The sequence below is a fragment of the Engystomops pustulosus genome, chromosome 9 (assembly GCF_040894005.1).
Source record: "Engystomops pustulosus chromosome 9, aEngPut4.maternal, whole genome shotgun sequence".
Classification (NCBI taxonomy): domain Eukaryota; kingdom Metazoa; phylum Chordata; class Amphibia; order Anura; family Leptodactylidae; genus Engystomops; species Engystomops pustulosus.
The window spans coordinates 24033546-24060933 of NC_092419.1; the positions used below are offsets into that span (position 1 = coordinate 24033546).

The 27388-nt window shown below is 43.3% G+C and overlaps 1 protein-coding gene across 4 annotated transcripts in view; it reads right to left on the minus strand.

Annotated features, from left to right (window-relative positions):
- The window catches only part of DIAPH2 (diaphanous related formin 2), a 784751-nt gene that overhangs the window by 570072 nt on the left and 187291 nt on the right, over positions 1–27388 (minus strand). For all 4 annotated transcript variants that reach the window (XM_072125632.1, XM_072125631.1, XM_072125630.1 and 1 more), the window contains 5 exons: positions 21409–21527; positions 12942–13058; positions 6347–6465; positions 5399–5463; positions 1463–1567 (listed from right to left, as the gene is read on the minus strand). In XM_072125632.1, the coding sequence (XP_071981733.1) occupies positions 1463–1567; positions 5399–5463; positions 6347–6465; positions 12942–13058; positions 21409–21527 (525 nt within the window). The remainder of the gene's footprint in view (positions 1–1462; positions 1568–5398; positions 5464–6346; positions 6466–12941; positions 13059–21408; positions 21528–27388) is intronic.

The following is a 27388-nucleotide window of genomic DNA, read 5'->3' on the forward strand; positions in this document are numbered from 1 at the left end:
AGAAAGTAGGGATGTGTGGTTCACAAACGAGCCGGCACAAAGAGCCAGCTCTTGTTCGCGAAAGACGGGAGCCGGCTCCCCTCTGTGAGTCGATATCTCCCTTAACCTCGCCCCTAACCGGCTCACCACGCCCCCTTTAACCTGATACAATCGGTTTAAAAGTGGAGTGGTGTCTGGTGACTGACTGGCCTGCAGCTCCCTATTATATATTTAATAGGGAGCCATTCAGGAGCCAGAAGAGCCGGCTCTTCTTAGTGAGCGGAGTCTAATGAGCCAGCTCACTAAGAAGAGCCGGAATTCCATCATTAATAGAATGGCCCATCCAGCAGGTGGCGCTGCCCACACAGTCCCGACTTTATCTCACACCATGCAATTATATCCAGGAGCTGGGCCGATAGTAACAGGGTGGTTATAATCGCTGGTGCCCGGCACTACACCTAATTTAAAGATTAGAGTTTAACAAATGAGAGGAACATTAGTTCTAACAGATTCAGTTCCTACCAGTCCTACCTAGTAGCTCCGATGCCGCTTCTCTACCACCTCAGGTGATGCTGCTTGAGGCGAGAGGCTCAACTCAGCTCATGGCAGGTGCATGGTAGCACTGAGCAAGCACAGCTCCATACATTTTATAGTGGTGGTGCTTGCTACTGCATTTACTCAGCCAATCTCAGCAAAATTTGTAATGTGTTCCCTTACATCTGAAGAGTCCAGGGGCAGTCCTACTCAATACACAGAAGGCGGCCATTCATATACAGGACCACCCACAGGACTCTTTATACTAGAGTCAGCAGGAAATTTAAGGATGACGGACAATTTATATTGCACTTCCCTCAAAGTTTTAATATGTGACCAGTCCATAAATGCCATTTTTATTATTTTATAACAGTCGGTATTTCGGAATACCTGTGAGACTGTATATGAGGGGGCGGCGGGGGTCCTGGCCACACCCAAAGTGCACCAAACTTACATAAAAGTAAAGATTTCTCTGCATCCAGGTATTCTAAATTATCTACTTATGATTGAGGAAACTTTACTTACAAGGTCCCAAGTTGAGTCTGTGTGTGACCCCTGAGCTGGCAGATAATAGGGGTGACCCAAATAGAATAGGGTACAGCACTGTATCAGTAGCTCTCTGAGAAACAGCGCCACCATTATCACAAGGCAATGTCTGGTACTGCATCTCATCACCAGTCAATGGAGCGGAGACCAGGGACAGAGGCGGCACAGTTTATAGGATGCCTGCATATATGGCTGTCAAAATAATTAACCCTTTAAGTTGCCTAACTTACACAACCATAAAGCAGAAATGAAATAAATGGACATAAACTTAGAAAGTTCTTCTTCTGTGTCCTAAAAGATTAAAATTTGTAAGAAATGTAAAGAGTTGACTTTTTTTGGGGAAATATCTATAATGCAATGCAGAGATTTTTCCAGACATAAAGTCTATGTTTTGCTTTATTACCTGCGCCCGCAGCTGCTGGATTTCACTTTCCAGCTCTTTGATTTTCTCCTCTCGTTTCTGAAGCTCGGCCTGCGCCTCCTGTCGTGCCGTGAACTCTTCATCAAACTGCAAGGATCAGAGCAGAGAGTCAGCATTTCCAATGGGCTCCGCGCTAAACGTTCAGGGGAGGCTTTCAATGCGCCACTTTGATGAGGAGCGAAGAGAAAACACAACACGGCAGAAGTCACTCCACAAAGTAAATCACCCCTGTCACCCTATTACCACAACGTACCGGGGGCACACATTCACTTCATCTAGGAGTAAGAGCCCGGACCCAAACCACTCAACGAGAAATCCAAAGTAATGATCTACAACTAATACCTCTCTAGAAATCCATCCACATCTCCAACTACTGTTACCCATTGGGTTCATTTAGTGGAAGACACTTAAAGAATGGAGGATCTCACTGCTGCCCTTCACAACACCCAGGAGGCCTTTAAGTTTGAAAAACTTTTAAAAAATCTGCCTCACTAGGTCCAAAGACTAGACTTCTTCTGCTTGCCCCAGATCTTCAAAGTGTCTGCTGCTGAATAGTAAATCTGGAGTACTATAAGACTGTCCATTAGTTTGCTCTGTTCATTCCATAAAATACTCCAGATTTTGGTGCACTTTTGACACGACTTCCAACTTTGACCATGCTTCCCTAGGGCAGGTTTACTTACCCGGCCCATTCGCGATCCAGCTGCACGTTCTGTGCGGTGGATTCGGGTCTTCCGGCGATTCACTAAGGCAGTTCCTCCGACGTCCACCAGGTGTCGCTGCTGCGCTGAAGTTCCCCGAGGTCCGCCGGAATGCACCATCCTATACTTGGTGAAGTTAAGCGCGTGTCCCGCGACACTTTTTTTTTTTAAATCAGTCGGTTTTTCCGAATCCGTCGGGTTATCGTTCGGCCACGCCCCCCGATTTCCGTCGCGTGCATGCCGGCGCCGATGCCCCACACTCTGATCGCGTGCGCCAAAAACCTGGGGCAATACTGGGAAAATCGGCGCAAATCGGAAATATTCGGGTAAAACGTCGGGAAAACGCGAATCAGTCCCTTAGTAAATGACCCCCACTAACTTCAAAGGTGTCTTAAAACTGTCTAAACAACCTGACAAATGTGGTGCAGAGAATTTTAACAGACTGATAACTCTGTCCCACTGGATATTGTTTCAGGGTAGACAGGTCAAGCTCTCGCGGGCAGGTGGACGATTGAAGGGTTTGTCGTAGACCCTTTTCCCTCCGCCTTCACCCTTAGGCTTGAGGTTGGTCCATCCTATACTGCAGAACCATCCAGTATCACATTTAATTCTGCTCCGATAGTAACTTTTGCACCCCAATGGCATCACTCTGTTGCGTGGGAAGATAGATTTGTGTATATGTTGAAATTTTTTTTTTTTAATTACAAAAAATAATTAAGTGATATTTGGATTTTTTGATGCAACGAGATTCTGATTTTCATATCTGAAGAGAGTAGATTTCACTTCAGAAAGTGTCTGGGGGTAATGTAACAATCCCAGTTGGAAGCCACTCCAGAGTTGGAAATGTTATGTCATCCATTGTTTGCCAAGGCAGCTCGGAGACTAGGAGAAGTAATATTTCCTCACTGCGCCTCCTGCTCCCACTGAACATCTAAGATGCTTTGAAAATACTTCAAAGATGTCACTTTCTAAAATAGCTTCTTCCAAATGTCACTCACAGAGGTGTTTGTATTCAGGGCGCGCTGCAGGCTCATTAGATGCTGCGTCTATATCGGCGCTGCGGCAGGTATCGACATGTATCGGAGCGGTGGAAGAATCTGATGAAGGAACTAACCGCAAATTCTCTCAAAGTCCTTAAGAACACTCGGGTTATCAACCAGGCTTAGAGGGTTCTTCCACTTTGGACAATCCCAACTTATTACAAAGTCATCATCTGCATCATTTAGACATAATGAGGGATTAGGATTCTTAATATAGGACCATCATCTCAGGGTATATGGATTGTTGGTTGGATTGTTGGTTAGCGATAGGGCACATCTCTAACTGGCAGGACTCCTAGGATTTCTGCCAATCATTAGAATGAAGGTCCTGTGGATGGATTACAAGACCCTTGAGGTTTCATGTAATTAATGGGAAACAGGGTGGAAGGGCAGCTGTAAGTTACCTAGACATGGAGTCAACTGGAGTAATATCTCCATCAGCTAGAATTGTAAGACCTCATCACCTTTGTTTGGGTTGGGCTCCATGACTTAAAAGGACATATACCACCAGGATGAAGGATTGTAAACCAAGCACACTTATATACTGGTGTGTACCCCCCTCTGGCAGGATCCACTCTTCTTTAAGCTTCTTATGCTCTTGTTTTTTAATAAAAAAAAGACTTTGAAAATGATGCAAATGGCTCCATTAACACCTATGAAGCCTGGAGCCCCTCAGGTTCATTTGCATAATTTTAAAAGCCTTCTTTTGTAAAAAAAAAACAAACAAAAAAAAATCAGGGCATAGGAACATAAAAGAAGAATAGATCCTGTCACAAACTAGTATGTTGGTGCGCTTGGTTTACAAGTTTTCATCCTGGTGGTAGATTTCCTTTAAAAACAGCATTATTCTCAAAATTATGAAGATACTGAAGGACATGATGACCTTTGTTTTGGGTGCGGGACGCTGTAATTACTGTCCAATAAGTGCTTTAAATAAGACTAATGCCACGTTCTTAACATAAAAGGGGCACAACCCCTGGCAGCATGAAGGCAGATGTGGACCTCAAACTTTTTGTGTATAGAATTCATAATTGTATCCAACCTGCTGTCTACATAAGGTTACAATTTAAGGATCAAAACAAAAAAGTCATGGATGTAGAGCTTAAGTCTGGTTTTGGTTGGGTCAGGTCAGGGCCTAGAGCAGTGGTGGCAAACCTATGGCACGGGTGCCAGAGGTGGCACTCAGAGTCCTTTCTGTTGGCACCCAGGCCATCGCCCCAGCACACCAGACAGGACTCAAAGAATCTTCCAGCAGTTCCAAGCAACTTAAAAGATGCTGCTTTCAGTCATATTTTGATACTTACTACTTGGGACTGTAGGAAGAGGGAGAATGAGTAGACAGGGCTGAATTATCTTTGGAGGACCTCCTGCTGGCCCCACAATTCTCTGTGTACATAGGCAAACTGGAAAGAAGCTAAAATTATGAAAATTTTTCCATCTTTCTACTGTGTTGATGTCCTCAGGAGGCCAATATGATTGAAAGTTGTTGAACAGGGAGCAGTAAGTTACTGCTTTAATTTTTGGTTGGCACCACGCGATAAATAAGGGGGGTTTTGGGTTGCAGTTTGGGCACTCGGTTGCTAAAAGGTTCGCTATCACTGGCCTAGAGTATGTCTATGTGAATACTTTGGTGACCCAGTTGACTTGGTTGGTGGATTTGTCAAGCACCGGGCTAGCCTCACTTGTTGGAAACATCTGTTTCGGCCAATCACATAACAAGCTAGCAGCCTGAGGACTTAAGTGCTAAACCCATACATGACCAGGAGATGGGGATTGCCTCCATAAGACCAGTCCTTGATGGAGAAACCAATGCCAAGTTCCCTTTAGAAACCTTTACAGAGTGATGCAAACTGGTCAGTTGATGCTTTCTGTTAGTATATAGCATTAGTGAGTCTGCAGACAGCGAGGAACATTGCACTTCATGTGCTCAGGTATTTAAGCTGCAGATCTTAGTTAAAATAATTCCGCCAACCCTCAACTCCTCGTCCATCCCGATACATCAATATTGACCTTTGTGATACTGACAAGGATCATGTTAAAATGCAGCCAAACATTGATTCCAACAGCAAATCAATAGCTGTCTCCATCCCGAGAGGTGAAAAAAGCCTTTCTAAAAACGTCCTAATCACAGAAAACCAATTGTCTGGGATTTAAATGACCGTGATAAATGGCTTCACCTTCTTGGAGAATTCAGACGCTTTCTGCTCGCTCTCTTCAACTTTTGCTTTATCCACCAAGGAATCTAAGACAGTAAAAGGATTGTGTTATACGAATACAAGAAAACTGTACTCTGGAAGTGCACTATAAGCGATTGTCTAAAGCAACACAATGCCTGGAAATGCTACATTTATTAACGATGTCTTCTTACAGACCACAGGCCACCAGGAGGAGGAGGTAGAAAGGAATTGTGCAGCCATGATGCTTCATTTAAAGGGGTTTTCAAGCACATGGATCCATAGAAAAGGTCGTCAATATAAGATCCGTGCAGGTTCCACACTCCAGACTCTCAATGATCAGCCGATTCCACCTGACTCTGGTGCCAGAATCCAAATGAAATCTTCTTCGAGGAATTGGTCCTGGAAGTGTAGCTCAGATACACAAGTGGCATAATCAGCAGATCGGAGGGGATCCGAAGTGTTGGAGCCACATGGAACTGATATTGATGGCCTACACTATCCAGAGGTCATCAGTTGGCTCCATTTATAGCTGATCATACGTAGATATAGGGCATCTGTCAGACAAGATCCGCTCCTGATCCCCCCTATATGCTTCATGTGGCTGATCAGGTCTTAAACCCGGAGAGGTAGAAGGTCTAATACCCAAGAGCAATAGATCCGACTGTCTGATGTATGTGGTCACCAAACACAATGGATGATTGGTCGAACTATCGGTGGATTCATTCGATACAAATCCAACATCTATGACCAGCTGTGCTATACCCAGAGTTCTATGGAATCTATAACATACAATGTATCAATGTACTGGAAATGATTCATTTACAAGTCACGTAACACAAATATGGACCAAACTAACATCTGTATAACAGGATATAACCTGGGAGGAGGTTGTAGGTTTAGGCTTTGAGCGGGGATAACACTGGGAGGACAGCTGACCTTGGTACTTACCGACTAAATGAGAGAAATCTACGTCCAGTCGTCCTTTGTATTTGAAGTCTGGGTCCATTCCCCCACATTGTAACACGACTTGCCCCACACATTCATCTATGACTTTATAGTACTGTGGCCTATGAAAGAACAGGAAAGGTTCAAAGCTACAAAATAACCTCCATGTAGTACAAATGACATAAAGATACCATGTGACCGGAACTGACAACTGCCAGTCATACTTCTGTACAAGAACTGGACCTGGGCCATCCACGTCACCCAATGGCTTTATAGAAGCACCAAAAAATTCATTAAAATGTGGTCTTCCAGGGGGTGGTCATAGTAACAAATTTGGAAAACATGAACAATATAAAGCAAAACTCAAAAACTGTTACTTGAATCGTGGGTATCTCAAAGAGATGATCCTCAATACAGGTAGAAGTGGGCAGGACCACTAGAGTACCACAGAATCCACCAGGGCAAGAGTCTAACCCAATACTGGTCCAGCAGAAGATATCCCAAATTGTTAGCTTCTAAGATCCATCTTCCTATTGGGTGATAAAGGTTTCACTCAATGAACTCCCATCCAATAATAAATGTGTTACCACTTTCTTCTATATTGTGCGATGGTGCCCAGTCTCCCAAACTCCCACCATTCTTCAAAGGTCAGCAACCACACAAATATAATGATAGAGCATTGGACAGACATCACATATTAAATGGGCGACACCTAAAGAGCAATTAAGTTTTAAAAACAAAATTAAAAAATCATCGAAATCATGTGATGATCTTATTTCTAGGTTGGTGCTTTAAGGACCCTGTCCAATCATCTACACTCTTTCACCTTATTTAGGGTTGGGTACTTGTGCTCTGTATTGTCATGTGACTTCCACGAAAATTGTTGTGTAAATATGAGCGGAAGTCACATGACAGGAAGTTTAAACAGATGAAACCTATTGATGTTGTCATGAAAACCCCAGAGCAAGCACAATAGTAATATATAGTAATTCAGTGATCAGGACAAAAAAAGGAGAACAAAAAAAAAAAAAAATTGATCTATATTATATACACACACATATACACTCACCGGCCACTTTATTAGGTACACCTGTCCAACTGCTCGTTAACACTTAATTTCTAATCAGCCAATCACATGGCGGCAACTCAGTGCATTTAGGCATGTAGACATGGTCAAGACAATCTCCTGCAGCTCAAACCGAGCATCAGTATGGGGAAGAAAGGTGATTTGAGGCCTTTGACCGTGGCATGGTTGTTGGTGCCAGAAGGGCTGGTCTGAGTACTTCAGAAACTGCTGATCTACTGGGATTTTCACGCACAACCATCTCTAGGGTTTACAGAGAATGGTCCGAAAAAGAAAAAACATCCAGTGAGCGGCAGTTCTGTGAGCGGAAATGCCTTGTTGATGCCAGAGGTCAGAGGAGAATGGGTAGACTGGTTCGAGCTGATAGAAAGGCAACAGTGACTCAAATCGCCACCCGTTACAACCAAGGTAGGCAGAAGAGCATCTCTGAACGCACAGTACGTCGAACTTTGAGGCAGATGGGCTACAGCAGCAGAAGACCACACAGGGTGCAACTCCTTTCAGCTAAGAACAGGAAACTGAGGCTACAATTTACACAAGCTCATCGAATTGGACAGTAGAAGATTGGAAAAACGTTGCCTGGTCTGATGAGTCTCGATTTCTGCTGCGACATTCGGATGGTAGGGTCAGAATTTGGCGTCAACAACATGAAAGCATGGATCCATCCTGCCTTGTATCAACGGTTCAGGCTGGTGGTGGTGGTGTCATGGTGTGGGGAATATTTTCTTGGCACTCTTTGAGCCCCTTGGTACAACGCCACAGCCTACCTGAGTATTGTTGCTGACCATGTCCATCCCTTTATGAGCACAATGTACCCTGTAACATCTGATGGCTACTTTCAGCAGGATAATGCGCCATGTCATAAAGCTGGAATCATCTCAGACTGGTTTCTTGAACATGACAATGAGGTCACTGGACACAAATGGCTCCACAGTCACCAGATCTCAATCCAATAGAGCATCTTTGGGATGTGGTGGAACGGGAGATTCGCATCATGGATGTGCAGCCGACAAATCTGCGGCAACTGTGTGATGCCATCAAGTCAATATGGACCAAAATCTCTGAGGAGCTTCCAGCACCTTGCTGAATCTATGCCACGAAGAATTGAGGCAGATCTGAAGGCAAAAGGGGGTCCAACCCGTTACTAGCATGGTGTACCTAATAAAGTGGCTGGTGAGTGTATATATATTTTTTTGGTTTTGTCTAAATTTGTTTATTTGGAAGCAAAATCTCCACGGATATTGGGGGGAATTCATTAATATTGGCATTTAGAATGCCAATCTTAAAATTCTCCCAGCTCATGGTGAATATGGGCACAAACTCTGCCAGTATTGATCTTTAGACCAGATTCGGAACTGGCAGAGTATGTTGCTATAGTCTCCACACATTTTCCGGCGGAGACTATAGTAAATGTGATTCGCCCTCCGCTTGACATACCCATAGTTGCGTGTGGGTCGGAGAAACTCCAAAATCGGAGGGGAGACGGAGATTCATGTGGAATCCATAATGAATCTCCCCTATTGACTGCTTTTATTAGATTTATTTTTAGGAAATAAGAAAACAAAAAATATTTTGGCAATGAGATAAATGAAATGGAACTCCTTCACCTATTCATCCAGTTCAAATGATCTATTCAATATTAAGACAATGCAGAGCCATATGTTCTCCAGGACTAGATAAGCTTTCCATAAGGGGGCGGAGGATTCGGCAGTGATAAACCGTGTCACACATTTCCCCATCAGCTGCCGTCCTCAACGGCAAATAATAAAAAAAAAAAAAACACAATAGTCAGGAGAAATAGACACTTAGAGCTGGGGACTCATTTTATGGCGCCGAAAAAAAAAATGTAAATGGTTGCGCACAATGCAGTATCTACAGACGACTGTATTTGAATATTCAAAATTCACATCTGTCCCTATTGTTATTTTGCAAATGTCTTGGAGGAATGAAAGCTACTTTATAACAGGCATTAAGGCTCTACGTCATTTGCATATGGAACTGGAACCTGAATCTTCTGCGCGGCTTCCGAGCGGATAAAAATAGCCAAGAGTGGAAGGGAAGAGGCATCTTTATTGCAGCCGGGCTTAGAAGTCTTAATCTTGTGCCATGATTGGTTTTCTCATTAAATGTTAGGGCTTTAGCTTTAATAATCATCTACCTGCCGGGAGCACCGGGGAATCCTGTAAAGGGACATACGATTTGGTCTAAGCTTTTATTTTAAAACAAGTTCTTAAAGATTAATCTCAGATTTTATTTATTTATTTTAAACGGCTCTTCCTATAACAAAACGCTATTTTTTTTTATTACTTCTGGTCTCCGAAGAGGAAACAATTGGTAAGATTTCCTGCTCTGCTGTGCAGAACAGGGCAGAGTCAGAAGAGTCATCTCAGTCATCATGTCATGGTCACAACACGTTTACTAAAAATGGTCAAGTTCTGTCCATGGACCTGTGCAGCAGGTCCTACTGCTCAGGGGATGTAGATTTCCAGGGATAGTATTTCAAGCTTCAACTCTTTTATTAGGGGAAATGCTTCTAAAAATGGGAACTTACCTGGTAAATTTGGGACACTTTCATGAAAAATTATAGTCTACACTGAACTAAGTTTCCTGGTGATTCGTAGAACCGAAGTTCCAAGACCGGAAGGTTGTGGAAGTGCCTGCCACTTTGTCCTGGTAGCATCAGCATTTCCTCCAAGACTGGGAGCATCTTGAAAAGTATCCACCCTCCTGAAGTCCTGACTTGGCCTGGGGGTGTACCAGAGCTGCAATGTCAGAAATGGGATCCAGGAGGGCAGTCACTGCTTCCAAGACCTTTAGGCTCAGACCGGAATCTAAAGGAACAGGGAACAATTGAAGGGAACAGGAAGCTCTCACTAAGGCAAATGAGCTCAGAGATCCGGCAGGGAGTGATGGGAGCTGCCGGATTAAATAGAAACCTGGAAGTGGCCAGCGCCAATCAGCGTTGCGCTGGCTCTTTAAAACTCTGAGTGCTGGTGCGCGATAGGGAGCAGGGATCTATGCGCGGCCTAGCCGGAACGGGAGAAGGATCTTGGAGAGGTAAGTGCGGGCCAGGGGGAGCAGCGCAATGGAGAGGGGCATCGGTGTGCCCTGCGTTCCGTGACATGGAACTCGGGGGCACCCATGACATGCATCCTCACACTCCTGTGCTCTTACTGCACTGGGGGGGGATGTACTCACACTGCTCTGCTCTTAGGTCTCTGCAATGAGCTGTGCCTCAAAAACCTTTTTTTTGAGACATATTGGTAGCTACAGCAGTCAGTTCAACTGCACCCCTACTGGAGTCCTAAGAAAAACTAGTTGCTGTCTCTTAAAATTCTCAGCATGAAGGAGATTCCCTTCGGTGGAGCCTATAAATATTGATGCCACACCGTACACGTGAGCGATATCCCACATCCCCGCTTATTACATTCTTGTCAATAACGCTCTTCAGTGTCATTAAAAAAAACCCAAGGTGATTTTTCTTCCCCCTTTTTCCAGTTGACAGAATTGGTTTATGTAAAAACTAACAGGACCTATCGATTTCCCGACATGTGTTTGCATGACCTCTCGGATATATATAAAAAAAACCTCGTAAAAACCTGGACATTATAATTCATTACGGCCTCAATTTACATCTCACTGTATATAAGAGTCAAGGTAAAGTCAGGGAGAGGAGACGACTATAAGGATTAGCCTGAACAACTACAGGGGGTTGTAAAAGTATTCACACCCCCAGAACTTTCCCTCATTGTTAAAATGTTACAACCACAAAGTTTCATGTATTTTACTGATATTTAATGGTGAAGAGCAACAAAAAAAGGGGCTAATTTATCATAAGTTGGAAGTTTTGGAGCTCCACTGGCCTCACAGTCATTACAGCCGTGCTGGCCCATTAATAAATGTCCTTCTGCTCTACTCACAGTCTGGGATTTTTTTTCAAAAAGTCATGAAAGTGTCTTTGCGTGACACTGGACTCGCAGTAGTTCTATGTTTACCCTAAAATAATGAAGTGGTGGAAATGGTCCGGTGAGACTTTTTACCAGTGGAAGACCCATCCTCCCATTTTTTCTGCACATCTAGAGGCTGGAGGTTCCCCCATTCTTCTTTGCACATCTAGAGCCTGGAGGTTCCCCCCATTCTTCTTTGTACATCTAGAGGCTGGAGGTTCCTTCATTCTTCTTTGTACATCTAGAGGCTGGAGGTTCCCCCATTCTTCTTTGTACATCTAGAGGTTGGAGGTTCCCCCATTCTTCTCTGTACATCTAGAGGCTGGAGGTTCCCCCATTCTTCTTTGTACATCTAGAAGCTGGAGGTTCCCCCCATTCTTCTTTGTAAATCTAGAGGCTGGAGGTTCCCCCATTCTTCTTTGTACATCTAGAGGCTGGAGGTTCCCCGTTTCTTCTTTGTAAATCTAGAGGCTGGTGGTCCCCCCATTCTTCTTTGTACATCTAGAAACTGGAGGTTCCCCCCATTCTTCTTTGTACATCTAGAGGCTGAAGGTTCCCCCAGTCTTCTTTATACATCTAGAGGCTGGAGGTTCCCACATTCTTCTTTGTACATCTAGAGGCTGGAGGTTCCCCCATTCTTCTTTGTACATCTAGAAGCTGGAGGTTCCCCCCATTCTTCTTTGTAAATCTAGAGGCTGGAGGTTCCCCCATTCTTCTTTGTACATCTAGAGGCTGGAGGTTCCCCGATTCTTCTTTGTAAATCTAGAGGCTGGTGGTCCCCCCATTCTTCTTTGTACATCTAGAAACTGGAGGTTCCCCCCATTCTTCTTTGTACATCTAGAGGCTGGAGGTCCCCCCATTCTTCTTTGTACATCTAGAGGCTGGAGGTCCCCCCATTCTTCTTTGTACATCTAGAGGCTGGAGGTCCCCCCATTCTTCTTTGTACATCTAGAGGCTGGAGGTTCCCCCATTCTTCTTTATACATCCAGATGCTGGAGGTTCCTCCATCCTTCTTTGTACATCTAGAGGCTGGAGGTTCCCCCATTCTGCTTTGTAAATCTATAAGCTGGAGGTTCCTCCATTCTTCTCTGTACATCTAGAGGCTGGAGGTTCCTCCATCCTTCTTTGTACATCTAGAGGCTGAAGGTTCCCCCCATTCTTCTTTGCACATCTAGAGGCTGGAGGTTCCCCCCATTCTTCTTTGCACATCTAGAGGCTGGAGGTTTTTAGAATCATATGGGCTGTACCATGGCTTTAATAAGTAATAGTTATATATATATTTTTAAAAAGTAACTCAACTTTTTTACATGCCTGATTTCTGTCTGTTTTCTAACTTTGAACACTAGGTATTAGTTGTTCCTACTTCAATTAATATTTTGTGAACTTCACATCGATGTTCTCCATCTACACGTTGTCTCTGTATGCGCTATACACTCGCCTGCGCTCGCTGTGGTCTTGGATAATACCCCAGTAGATATCCACAAGGACAGGAATGGAATTAGAAGAAATCTTTTTGTTTCAGACCTTATTATTGAGAACAGAGTGGAGAAGAGACAATGAGTCCTACCTGATGTAATAGTCGTTGCGGATGAGTAGGAAATGCTGCAGAATGGATAGGAGGAAAGGCTCGGACGCCGTGTCCTTCAGCATATTGTAGAGGAGATGGTAAACTTCATTAATGTCGGTGAATGTAGAGTCAAGGAAAGTTCTGGTACAATGAGTGAGCACCTACCTCTCTCCCATATAATGGGAACACCCAAACAAGAAGAAACCAACTCCTGTGTCAGGAAGCAGAATCTGCAAAATAAAATCTTTTATTCTAATATTTCCATTAAGGAGCGGATTTGAGTTCTTCAGGAGACTGAATGGCGCAGGGTTTATTCTATTCAGCATTGTCCCTGGTTACAAAATAACTTTTACAAGCTAGAGACAAAGTACTTTTAGTTACAATGTAGATGGCGGCACTAGGTAAAAGAGATGCACAGAGCAACTCCGGACAATAGGCCGTGCTACTCCGGACAATATAACTTCAGGAATTGTCATGTGGGGCCATGAGGCCAATTTAAACCCTTAGGTGCCTGTTTAAAATTTAACTTTTAATTTTATATCTAAAAGTATCTAGGAATGTAACTCAGTACTTTGTTTTAAAATTATCAGGAGTTCGGGATCAGCCCATTTATAAGTAGCTTTTTCCTCTAGATTTTTTCCTGTGGGGCTATCCTTTTAGCCCTTTCTTGCTAAGGATAGCGTACAAACACATGTTCCACACTTTAAGACAGGAGGCTAGTAGGGTTGGGGAGTAATGTAGGATTGGGGTAGGGTAGTTCACATCAGACATGCATTCATTCCACCTATCTACCTCTTTCTCCCTTTCTTCTAGGTATTCCCTGAGGAGTCGGTTGCCCGATCCTCTGTGTCTCCTGATCAGGATGGAGGAACCTCCAGCCTCTAGATGTACAGAGAAGAATGGAGGAACCTCCAGCTTATAGATTTACAAAGCAGAATGGGGGAACCTCCAGCCTCTAGATGTACAAAGAAGGATGGAGGAACCTCCAGCATCTGGATGTATAAAGAAGAATGGGGGAACCTCCAGCCTCTAGATGTACAAAGAAGAATGGGGGGACCTCCAGCCTCTAGATGTACAAAGAAGAATGGGGGGACCTCCAGCCTCTAGATGTACAAAGAAGAATGGGGGGACCTCCAGCCTCTAGATGTACAAAGAAGAATGGGGGGAACCTCCAGTTTCTAGATGTACAAAGAAGAATGGGGGGACCACCAGCCTCTAGATTTACAAAGAAGAATCGGGGAACCTCCAGCCTCTAGATGTACAAAGAAGAATGGGGGAACCTCCAGCCTCTAGATTTACAAAGAAGAATGGGGGGAACCTCCAGCTTCTAGATGTACAAAGAAGAATGGGGGAACCTCCAGCCTCTAGATGTACAAAGAAGAATGTGGGAACCTCCAGCCTCTAGATGTATAAAGAAGACTGGGGGAACCTTCAGCCTCTAGATGTACAAAGAAGAATGGGGGGAACCTCCAGTTTCTAGATGTACAAAGAAGAATGGGGGGACCACCAGCCTCTAGATTTACAAAGAAGAAACGGGGAACCTCCAGCCTCTAGATGTACAAAGAAGAATGGGGGAACCTCCAGCCTCTAGATTTACAAAGAAGAATGGGGGGAACCTCCAGCTTCTCGATGTACAAAGAAGAATGGGGGAACCTCCAGCCTCTAGATGTACAGAGAAGAATGGGGGAACCTCCAACCTCTAGATGTACAAAGAAGAATGGGGGAACCTCCAGCCTCTAGATGTACAAAGAAGAATGGGGGAACCTCCAGCCTCTAGATTTACAAAGAAGAATGGGGGGAACCTCCAGCTTCTAGATGTACAAAGAAGAATGGGGGAACCTCCAGCCTCTAGATGTACAGAGAAGAATGGGGGAACCTCCAACCTCTAGATGTACAAAGAAGAATGGGGGAACCTCCAGCCTCTAGATGTACAAAGAAGAATGAAGGAACCTCCAGCCTCTAGATGTACAAAGAAGAATGGGGGGAACCTCCAGGCTCTAGATGTGCAAAGAAGAATGGGGGAACCTCCAGCCTCTAGATGTGCAGAAAAAATGGGAGGATGGGTCTTCCACTGGTAAAAAGTCTCACCGGACCATTTCCACCACTTCATTATTTTAGGGTAAACATAGAACTACTGCGAGTCCAGTGTCACGCAAAGACACTTTCATGACTTTTTGAAAAAAAATCCCAGACTGTGAGTAGAGCAGAAGGACATTTATTAATGGGCCAGCACGGCTGTAATGACTGTGAGGCCAGTGGAGCTCCAAAACTTCCAACTTATGATAAATTAGCCCCTTTTTTTGTTGCTCTTCACCATTAAATATCAGTAAAATACATGAAACTTTGTGGTTGTAACATTTTAACAATGAGGGAAAGTTCTGGGGGTGTGAATACTTTTACAACCCCCTGTAGTTGTTCAGGCTAATCCTTATAGTCGTCTCCTCTCCCTGACTTTACCTTGACTCTTATATACAGTGAGATGTAAATTGAGGCCGTAATGAATTATAATGTCCAGGTTTTTACGAGGTTTTTTTTATATATATCCGAGAGGTCATGCAAACACATGTCGGGAAATCGATAGGTCCTGTTAGTTTTTACATAAACCAATTCTGTCAACTGGTTCAGTTGATCAGGAGACACAGAGGATCGGGCAACCGACTCCTCAGGGAATACCTAGAAGAAAGGGAGAAAGAGGTAGATAGGTGGAATGAATGCATGTCTGATGTGAACTACCCTACCCCAATCCTACATTACTCCCCAACCCTACTAGCCTCCTGTCTTAAAGTGTGGAACATGTGTTTGTACGCTATCCTTAGCAAGAAAGGGCTAAAAAGATAGCCCCACAGGAAAAAATCTAGAGGAAAAAGCTACTTATAAATGGGCTGATCCCGAACTCCTGATAATTTTAAAACAAAGTACTGAGTTACATTCCTAGATACTTTTAGATATAAAATTAAAAGTTAAATTTTAAACAGGCACCTAAGGGTTTAAATTGGCCTCATGGCCCCACATGACAATTCCTGAAGTTATATTAACCCAGCCAAACAGGTTCCACAGGAATAAACTCCGGACAATATGTCGCGCTACTCCAGACAATATGCCGCGTTACACCAGACAATAAGCCGCGCTACTCCGGACAATACACCACGTTACGCCGGACAATATGCCGCACTACTCCGGACAATATGCCGCTCTACTCCGGACAATACAACACGTTACGCCGGACAATATGCTGCACTACTCCGGACAATACACCACGCTACTCATGACAATACGCCACGCTACTCCGGACGATACAACGCACTACTCCAGACAATACGCCACGCTACTCCGGACAATACACAGCGCTACTCCGGACAATACACAGCGCTACTCCGGACAATACGCCGTGCTACTCCGGACAATAAACAGCACTACTCCGGACAATACGCCGTGCTACTTCGGACAATACACAGCACTACTCCGGACAATACGCCGCGCTACCCCGGACAATACATAACACAATACTCTGTTAGGCCTCGAAGATAGAAATTCTGTTCTATTTTGTGTTGTCTTTTATGACAACTTTTCAGTACCGGCAAAAAATCTTTAAGTTAAAAGTAGTTGGGGACTCTCCAGGCAATGGCAATGGCAATGTGTAACACCTAGGGCAAAGCCTGAGCAGGGCAGATGTCACACATCATATATTCAGGCCATGCCCTAGGCACAACATAGTATAAAAGATTCCCAAAGTGTTCTGTTCAGAATTAGTTATAGAATTTTTAAACATTATAAGTCAATTTGAAGATGAAAAGATGAAAAGGTCTGTAGAGCAGAAATCATGGCTGCCGTCAGTCCATCTGTGATTCAGAAAGATAACGTTCTATATGTAGATGATGGTCAATATAGTCCCATAGGGGGTTGGTGTTATCCATCTGACCCAGCTGTTAGATAGAAAACCTCTTGATCGTTGTGAGTAACAAGACACCAAGATCGAAGAGTCAGGGAAACGAAAGATATTCACACTCAAAAAAGCAAATGAGTTGTCTTCCAAAGTAAAACATAAGTTCTTACCGAAATTCAAAGCCTTTCTGCCAGTGTATGGCGTCAGGAATATATATCTTATATATACTGTATAGGATCAAACACAACATACATAAAGTTCATAAAGACATCCAAGTCCACACCCAGTATAAATGTTCCATCCAATAAGTCCAAACACAAGCTCTATATGGTGTAGGGTGCACATCGAGGTTCACATCTAACATAAAGGGTTCAAGAAGGAAAACCAAGCTCCAAATACCACAAATGTGCTGCAGGAAATACATAGAAGTAAAAGCCCAACACATATGTTCCAGGGAGTACAAATAAGTCCAAACCCAAACATCGCGCGGGAAGAACACAAATACAAAGCTAACAAATTTAGTCCAAGAGGAACCTATAAGTCCAAACCCAACCTATATAGTTCAGGAAGAGCATCTAGGTCCAAACATTATACAATATATACATATAGTCCAGTTATGTCATCTATCACCAAGAACATGGAGTCCACCCTATAGGGCAGTGGTGGCGAACCTATGGCAGCGGTGTCAGAGGTGGCACTCAGACCCCTTTTCTGTGGGCACCCAGGCCTTCACCCCAGCACAGAATTTGCTAGACGTGACTCAAGGCTTCAAGACAGCCTGCGGTCCAAGACAGCCATGGACATGCTATGCTCAGTGCTATTTTTGGCTGCCAGGACTACAGGAAGGTCCAAGAAGGTGTGGACAGAGATGGATTATCTTTGTAGCTCTTGCTCTGGGTCCCCTGATTCCTCCTCTTCAGGGGACCCTGGAAGGAAGCTCAAATCCAATTTCTCCATCTTCTTTCTATTGTTTTGTTGTCCTCAGGACGCCAATACGATTGAAACTTTTTGTTCAACTGGGATAAATAGGTTACTGCAGGGTTCCCCAAACTACGGCCCGCGGGCCACAAGCGGCCCGCGGACCGTTTCGATCCGGCCTCTTACGCTTGCCAGGCCAGCGCCGGGCCCACGCGGCCGGGCAGGAGCCTCCGTCCGTCCGGACAGGAAGCTCCTGCCCATCACTGTATAGTGCTCGATGCGGCCGCAAACGGCCGCTCAAGCACTATTACTGGAGCGATGTTGCCGGAAGACAACCCCGGCGCACATCGCTCCATGAACTAGAATGCGCGGCCGCGTGATGACGTCGTCACGCGTCCGCGCACCATTTCCTGCCTGGACGCGGCAGGAAGATAGAAGACTTAAGTGAGTACAGGGTTTTTATTTTTTATTATAAAAGGGCAGTAAAAAGCCGGGGGCCAATAGTTAGTTATGAGGGGCAGTATAGGAAATAATGGTGAGGGGCAGTATAGGAAATAATTAATTATGAGGGGCAGAATAGGAAATAATTAATTATAAGGGGCAGCATAGGAAATAATTAATTATGAGGGGCAGCATAAGAAATAATTAATTATGAGGGGCAGTTTAGGAAATAATTAATTATGAGGGGCAGTAATTAGTAATTAATGGGGCGAGGCATATTCAATAATTAATGGAGAGGGGTCCCAGTATATTTAATAATTAATTGGCCCAATTAATTCATTAATTTGGCCAATATATAAAATATTTCACAAGGGGGTGCAGTTTATTAAATAATTAATTGAGGGGGGTTTCAGTGTATTATGGATGCGGTCACATGTACCGTTATTTTTAAACTTTAGTCCGGCCCTCCAACGGTCTGAGAGGGACAGTGAACGGCCCCCTATGTAAAAAGTTTGGGGACCCCTGGGTTACTGCTTAAATTGTCATGTTGGCACTTTGCCAAGTAGGTTTTGGTTGTAGGTTGGACTCTATGGGGCTCATTTATTAAGGGCTCCGCGGCCGCACTTTTGGCGTGTTTCCCGAATTTTTCCGTTTTGCACCAAATCGCACTGGCTTTAACCCGACGGATTCGGAAAAACCACGGAATTTAAAAAACGAAATGTGTCGCAAGATCAAGCACTCACAAGCACCGGGAAGAAGCAGGCGGACCCCGACGGACCTCGGCGCAGCAGACACACCTGGTGAATATCTGGCGCACGACCTTCGTGAATCCCGGCAGAACCTGAATCCACGTCAGAGAACGCGCCGATGGATCGCGACTGGACCGGGTAAGTAAATGAGCCCCTATGTCTCTAAAAGATTCGCCATCACTGCTATAGGGAGTCGTTTTTTTCTCTGGTAAGGTGTAATAATGGGGTTCCCACTAATATACACTCATAATTGTTGTCTTCTAGAATCTATCTCTATAGTCCTCTCCATCATCTTGTTTTTCCAATATCTTTCCATCTCTTCTCTCGTTAATCCCCCTGCATGGCGCCCTACAATTTACATTACAGATGAGTGATATAAGGTCCTCGTGGTCCTCTCATTGCGAGATCAATGCTAAGCATATTCCTGAGGATTACCCAGCCTGCTCCTGTCTACATTGTGAAGACTCGATAGCTCTTGGCTCTCCTTTCATTAAGTTAAAGTGGATAACTCCGCGGCTTTCCTTCCTATCCCCCCCGTTTCACACTGAGCCGTTGAGCTGCGAGCACAATGTAAAGTTGTGGATATATTTTCATGCAAACCTTGATCCATCCTTATCGGCTCTTCCTGTTTACATAGACAGGATACAATCTCAATTGATTTCCTGCACAGTTGTCTATCCGCTGGTGATTGCATTTCTAACATTATTCACTGTGCGGGGCTTTTGTTTTCAAGTTTTCAGATTTGTGCCGACACCTTCCCCTGAAAACAACAGATTATCGCAAAATTGGGGGAGCAGCGTGAAATCTCTCGCATCAAAATACGAAAAGCTAAAATAACAAAACAACCGAATCCAAGACTCTGATCCAACAAAGAATCAAAGAATCCTTCTCCGGTAATCAATTAGTCCAAGTAAGGACAATCTTTGGGACCTTTAGGATTAAACTTTTTTTTTTTTTTAATTGTTAGATTTGTAAATTTTTTTCTGAATTTTTCATTTTTCTATTGTCGTGGCTTTACGAGGGGTTGTGTTTTGTTTATCGCGTTCAATGGCAATATTCGGAAAAGGGTAAACCTTAGCAAAAGGAAGTTTATAAAAGCGATTAGTGGTGCTTTAAAAAAAATAGTAACTTTGTCAATATTGTCTCTGTTTTCATTGTTGTTCCATTCACCATGTGGCAGAATTTTTTTTTGCTTTGTATTTATCAATACAATTATTGGTGCACCGAATATATAATAGGCTTTTCATGTCTTACAGTCTAGTGGTCAGACCTGGTTACTGCAGATCAGCTTATATTCATTGATTAGGAGCTTAGCTGCAGTGACACAGTTCAGCCACTACACAGGCGCTGTCTGATTCGTGCTCCATTCTCTGCCTGTAGGCTGTGTGGGTGCTGGGCGCTGGACCCCACCAATCTGATATGGAGGAACTATTCTTTATATATATATATTATATCTAGCTATCTCTATTGATATCTATCTCTCTCTTTATCTCTCTATATCTATCTCTATATATATCTATCTTTCGCTCTCTATTTATATATACATATATCCGAGTTATGTACAAGATAGGGTCCATAGGTTTGTTCTTAAGTTGAATTTGTATGTAAGTTGAAACTGTATATTTTATAATTGTAGTTCTAGACAATTTTTTCTTTTTTTTTCGCCAGTGACAATTCAAAATTTTTTGCTGTAATGGGACCAAGGATTATCAATAAAGCTTCATTACAGACACCTTACAACTGATCATTGCAGTCTGGGACTATAGTAACACCCAGAGAGCTTCATCAGAGGTCAGAGGGGTCCTTCTGTAACTAGGGGTCGTCTGTAAGTCGGTGTCCTTTAAGTAGGGGACCGCCTGTATATTATTACTACTATTATTATATGACCCTATACAATGATGACTTTGAAAGAGACCAATCACTGGTTAAGTGTAATAATGAGTCTCCCCATAACTGATGTCACCTAGAATGTATTTGGGATTTTATCTCAATTACTTATTTTTGTTGTTTTTTTAAATATATTTTTCCTATTTTAAAAGAACACAGAAATATAAAAGAAATTCCAAAATTTTTAAATGAAGCTTAACTGTATGCACCGTCAAGCCTGACCCAGATATATGTAAAAAACTTGCTTATTTGGTGAACATTACGTGTCCGGCCTGAGGTTATTACCTTATCCTATAGGGATTCTTCCTATCAGTGGTTTACCTCGTGTAGATACATAGCGAATAGATGTCTCGTGAAAAAACATAAAAAAAATAATTTTTTTAGCCTTTTTTTTTTCTCCTCGAATCTCATTTGGAACCACAAATATGTTCAGCCAAGGGGAAGAGTAAGGAAGGACACGGCCGGAGATACTTTATGTACATAACGTGAGGTTAACTTTTTACAAAATGAACTGTAATAACTCGATCAGCGACTGCGGCTTCTAATAAAGGGGAAAGCAATGAAGTTAAAAATATTTGGAGAAGGATATTCCATCTCAGCGCGGATGTCCCTGAGGCGGTGGGAAAGTTCCAGGAGGTCATCTTCTTTATTCTCATCAAAGACTTTTAACTGGATATCAAGCTCATCATTTTCCTTCTCTTTAAGATGCTGCAAACCAAGAACAAAACTGTATCAAAAGCCAAAGACTAAAAGTTACCCAAAAGACATAAAATAAGGTATAAAATAGAGGAAACCAGAAATTCAGCCTTACTTATTGTACTTTACCTTGAAGTATAAAATATCGGAAATTTGAGTTTAAAACATTTATGTACATAAATTTATATTTAATCTATGTCCATCATTTGCATATTGTAATAATAAATGATCTATGAAATAATAATATAATAATAATAATCAATAATAATCACATAAACAATAAAAATAATAATAATCACATTTAATGATAATAAATAATAATCACTTAATACTTAAAGGAAACCTACCATCACGGATCTACCTCTTAAGGTAGGTCCGGTGGCAGGTTCCTCTCATGTAGGGTTGTATAACCCCTTTTTAGTGCTAATTCTTTGGTGGGCCATAACTTTTGTAAATTTAAATTCACACAATATTAAAATTTTCTAAAGAGGCTACTGGGGCGTGAAGTAGCCGGAGCTGAGGCTACACGGTGCGGCTATTCCACGCCCCAGTAGCCTCTTGTGTTCCGCCTACCATGACATCTTCAATGCTCAGCTCCCGGAAGCTGCGCACACTCGTTTGTGAAGCTGAGCTCTGCGCATGCGCAGTAGCTCTGGCTTCGGAGCAGAGACCGTGCAGCCGGCGGCCTGCGTTCTGCGCATGCGCAGAACCCAGCTTCTTGGAAGAGTGCACGCAGCTACCAATAGCTGCACACTGAAGATGTCAGGGTAGGTGGAACACAAGAGGCTACTCTACGCCCAAGTAGCCTCTTGTGTTCCGCCGACCCTGACATCTTCAGTGCTCAACTCCTGGTTGCTGCACACACTCATCTGAGAAGCTGAATTCTGCGCATGCGCAGTAGCTCTGGCTTCGGAGCAGAGACCATGCAGCCAGCGGCCTGTGGTCTGCGCATGTGCAGAACCGAGCTTCTCAGAAGAGTGCGCGCAGCTACCAATAGCTGCACACTGAAGATGTCAGGGGAGGCGGAACACAAGAGGCTACAGGGGAGCGGAGTAGAGTAGATCCGTGGTGGTAGGTTTCCTTTAATGTAATACTTAAAAACTTACTAAGTATAGGAAATCATTACACATTATATTATTCTACACATTTTCATGATTACAACATTTGCGAAAACAACTTTCAAAATGACATGTTTCGAAAAGTCTAACAATTTACACGGTAAAAAGGGAGATTTTAGCTGAAGTCCATCCATAGTATTTTTATGATAATTTTGTATCAATGCGAGTCTGAAAAAGAAATTCTGAAAGCCTTTGCCTTCACTTCTAGAGTCGATGCAGTTTGTTTTTTTTATGTTTTTGCGTAGTTTTTTTCCTCCTTTTTGTGTCTTGAAGGAGGGAGGAAGAGTCTGAATTCCATTTGAGGAAATGAATTCATGAGTAAAACTCTTGTTGCATATTTTTTTTCCTCGTGCGCTGCCACTCAGCCGTCAATTACTGGAGGGAACAATGTAACTCGCATTATTGATGCTTGACAGAGGTTTTAGAATGCGGCTCAATTATTTACATGTTAATATCAGGGACGTTATTAAAAAGAAGCAACTTTTCTGCACTGCTGCAAAATTCCTCAATTCTTTCTACATTGAAAATAAAATTAAAACAAAACACGGAGTCAATTTTTTTTTTCTTGCCTTTCAATAACGTATCGGGGGAGTTTGATCCAATGAATATCTTGTATATGCTGCTAACGTGATGCTACTATGTCCTTCTGTGAGATCAAATGGTTTTTTCCCAGTGGGAATGGAAAATGTGAAGAATAAAAAATGGACTTTTTAATAAAAAAAATTTTTTTACATTATTATAGGATTGTTTTGTAAACATGGCCATAAAAATCGATAAAATAAATTAATTTTTTCAGGGAGTGGAAAAGCAGTGAGTCCCTTCTATCATAGGGTCCACCTCTTATATGTGGTCCTGTCGTAGCAGAGAGGGGAATACAGGGGCGGATATAGACTGCCCTGTGCCTGGGCTATATTCATATTATAGGCCCTACAAGGCTGGAATTACTTCCTACATCTGATACTAGAAGCTTTTTGGGGAATGGAGGATGTGTCCCTTCTGCCGCTTCAATCTGCGGTTTCAGGACCTTTGAGGACCTTCAAAGGTCCTCAAATGACTCTTGTGTACATGTGTAATAAAAGCTGGAACAGATGTGTGAGAATTTCATGGGTGAAGGTCCTTCTCAGTATAGAATTTGGTTTGTAGTATGGGTGGCCAAGACTACCTAGAAGGCTTGGGCCCCGAGCTACTGCCCAACTTGCTCTATATTATAATCCACTACTGCTCATGGCAGCAATATTCCATCTTCAATATTCCAATACTCGATTGGATTATATATAATGGCTTCCTTACCCTCCTCATTCCTAACATGGTATCAGGACCTGGAGTGGCAGATTCTGGAGCTCGTGTTGCAGTGGGGGTCAGTGTATACCTGGTAATGGTCTGAATTAGATGCCATGTCTGGGGTCTTGCACACTGTATACATTGATTGTATGGGGTCTAAATTACTTTATATCTCACTATTCCCTCTACGAGTACATTAGGACTAGGGTCTGGTCTGAACAAATAATAAGTATTAATATTTTTTAAGGATTTTGTCTATAGGCAAATAATAAACATTGTCTGGTCTGGTGTCCAAATAATGTTGGGGTGAGATTTGGTGTCTAAATTTTTGTAATGATCTGAGATTTTATTTAGGGGTTTCTAAACTAATTTAAAGGGGCATTATCTTATATTTTTTATCCATGACCTCCTTCCTTCTAACATCAACTTTTAACATTACACTTTTAAGTCATAAGGGCTCTGGGGGGCATTACCAGAGCCCCTCTGTAGCTTCACAGGCTCACCCTCGCCCCTACTCACTCAGATTTCACCCCTCCCTCTGCCTGATGTAATCACACACAGTGATAGGGCGAAGTGCTCCAGAACGGTGCAACAACCTTCAAAGCTACAGCATGGAGGGGCTCTGGTAAAGCCCCAAGAGCCCTTCTAATTAATTAGCTTAATTATAAATGTTTATTTTAGAAGGAAGGAGGCCAAGGATAACAAATATGAAAAGATCATAGTCACTGTGTCGGGATCTATGAGTAATGTCCATGGTTTATCAGGATGGATTTTGATGGGAGATTTCCTTTAAGGTACAGCTCTTCCAGGTCTTAAATTCAATTAGTTGCATGGCCTTGGAACTGGAAAATAAAATGTATTTTGGGGTCTAGTTTGGTGTCAGTTTTTACTACTGCAGGTAAGTCGGCATTATGCTTGTCTTGAGACGCCTTTAAGTCTCTTTGGGCAATGGTAAAATCTTGCACATACCACTGGTGTAACCTGTGCTGTTGCCCGGTAGGTAAAGGGGCTGGGGTCAGCCGAAAGCTGCTTCATAGTCTACAGTATGTAAGTGCAGGGCAGCCACTTAAAAGTTTGGGGCCCCTGACTGGCAATTATTGTGGGCTCCCCACAGTCATAATCCGGCCCTGTTGCGGGTTCCCTGCACCTGGGAAGGTCAGGAGGGTTTTCTGTGATTTAGGGCCCCTATTCCGCCTCAGGCCCCCTGAACACGGTCACACTAAACACCCCTGATGGTGGCCCTGGGTAAATTCCTAAGCTTATAAATCCCATGGTTTCCCATCCTTAGGCTTTATAATTACTAAAGATGGTTCTCTATGAGCCCCCACTATGTCCTCTCCTGTCCATCATGTGGACCTATAACACAAAGCGCAAAAGCTCACGGCAAACTCGTAAAATATCATCTTCACTTATTTTAAAACGAAGCCAAAGAGAAGAAAGAATCATCGTGCGGAATCCTGGACTATTGCCTCCATTTATCTGCAGAATCCAAGTGTTTTAGAAGTGCAGGAGCGGCGGAGAGCAAAGTCGTTACACATGAGCAAAAGTCTATATGACACCGAACACATTAGGCATAAATATATCCCCAAGTTATTCAATTAAGGAAACAGACCATTTTATGGTCAACTCAATTTAAATTGTCGACTCGGCGCTCGCTGGTAAAACAATAATGTTTAAGGAAAATGTGCAGTGAACTCCAAGCTGCTGCCATGAAAATCTCAGCTGGGATCTGACCCGAGGCTGTCAACTGTCCTCGCCGAGTATCTGCCTGAACGAGCTTTAATTTATCCCCTGAGCATTGGGCCACCACGAAAAAAACCCTCTGTTAGGAAGACGACGGATATTTGAATACTTCTTTAATTTACTGGAAGGTGACAAGAAGAGGAAATGAAGAAGACGAAGGTCCGGGAGGTGCGGCCCGATCCATGGGATGTAACGTTACTCCTCCATGTAATAATATACTGCCCAGGGTCTACGACGCTTCCCGTAAAGAGATGAGATATAAATGGCTGCAATTAATGAGGACGACACAATCTGAATGGAAACTTTCTCCTTCCACGTTTCATTAAAGTTTAATTTCGTTACGTGGACGGCAGCTAATATCTCACAGGCGTTTTATTGGTTATTTAGTCCGGACTATTTGTGCAATTATATTTCGCCTAATTTACCAAAAACGATAATTCTTCTGGACTTTTAGGATGCAGAGACGTAACGGGAAGGTTCTAGAATCTATAAGACGGACTTCAGGCCGATGACTTGAGTTGGTTTCGGGTTCTCTCAGTCCTTAGACCCTGATCCCACAGTAACCATTGGGCCCCCGGGGGGATGATATTAGGTCTCATATAATAAGTGCACAACTGATAGGGGTCAATCCCGCTAAATGTGATATCAGGGGCCTGTGCGCCAACGGATGGGGGATCATATTTTACTCCCCCTGTCTAGTATCAGCTAACCTTGTATCTCCACCAAGTGGCTACCACAGGTAGATGCGGCCAACATGACCAGTTCACTCAGTATGGTAGAGCCAAGTGGGGCCTGCAAATAGATGGGGTTTGTGGAAATAAATACTCTTGATATAGAAGTGGTGGCAAGGAACTATTTGGGGGTCTTCTCTGTTCTAGGATGTAGGTCTTGTACAGGAGATCCTTAGGATGGCAACATATGATGGGACATGGATTGCTGGGTCATGATGAGATGATGGGACATGGATGGACAAGTCCTCATGGATTGCTGTGCCTGGAACATCACCTGGAGCTGTAAATCTCTAAAAATCTAAAAATCAATGTCTGACCCATTAAGGAGCCTTGAAGCGTTACTAAAAGTAGCCTTAGAGGTGGCCTTAACAAGACAAATTTCCTCCTTCTTGAGCGGATTTGTATATATTCTCCCATTGGGCACAGCTGCAAGACTCTCAATGAGAACCTCCAGAACGATAAGTGGTCGGTTCTCTTTCTTTATGGTGGAATCAGTAATAATATTTGTATTAAACCACAAAGGTCTTTGTAGATCATAAGGGGAGATAAGAGTGGCCTGAGCTGCTGACCTCTGAGACAAGAAGACCACCAAAGCTGCAAGAGCTTCAACTAAAGGAAGCAAAATCAACTGGAAAGAGCAAATACCTAAACTTATGTACAAAGTGAGAGAACGAAGGGCCAACCCATTGGGTATACACAGAGGACTGATAAGTTAGTCCAGGGCTGGTGTTGGGGGTCACTTTTATTTTAGGGCAGCATGGTGGCTCAGTGGTTAGCACCACAGCCTTGCAGTGCTGGGGACCTGGGTTCAAGTCCCATCCAGGTCAACATCTGCAAAAAGTTTGTATGTTCTCTCCGTATTTGCATGAGTTTCCTCCAGGTCCTCCGGGTTCCTCCTAAACTCCAAAAACAGGTTGATAAGATTGTGAGCCCCATAGGGCCAGGGACAGATCAGGAAGCTGTGTGTAGCGCTGCATAATCTGTGTGTGCTATATAAATT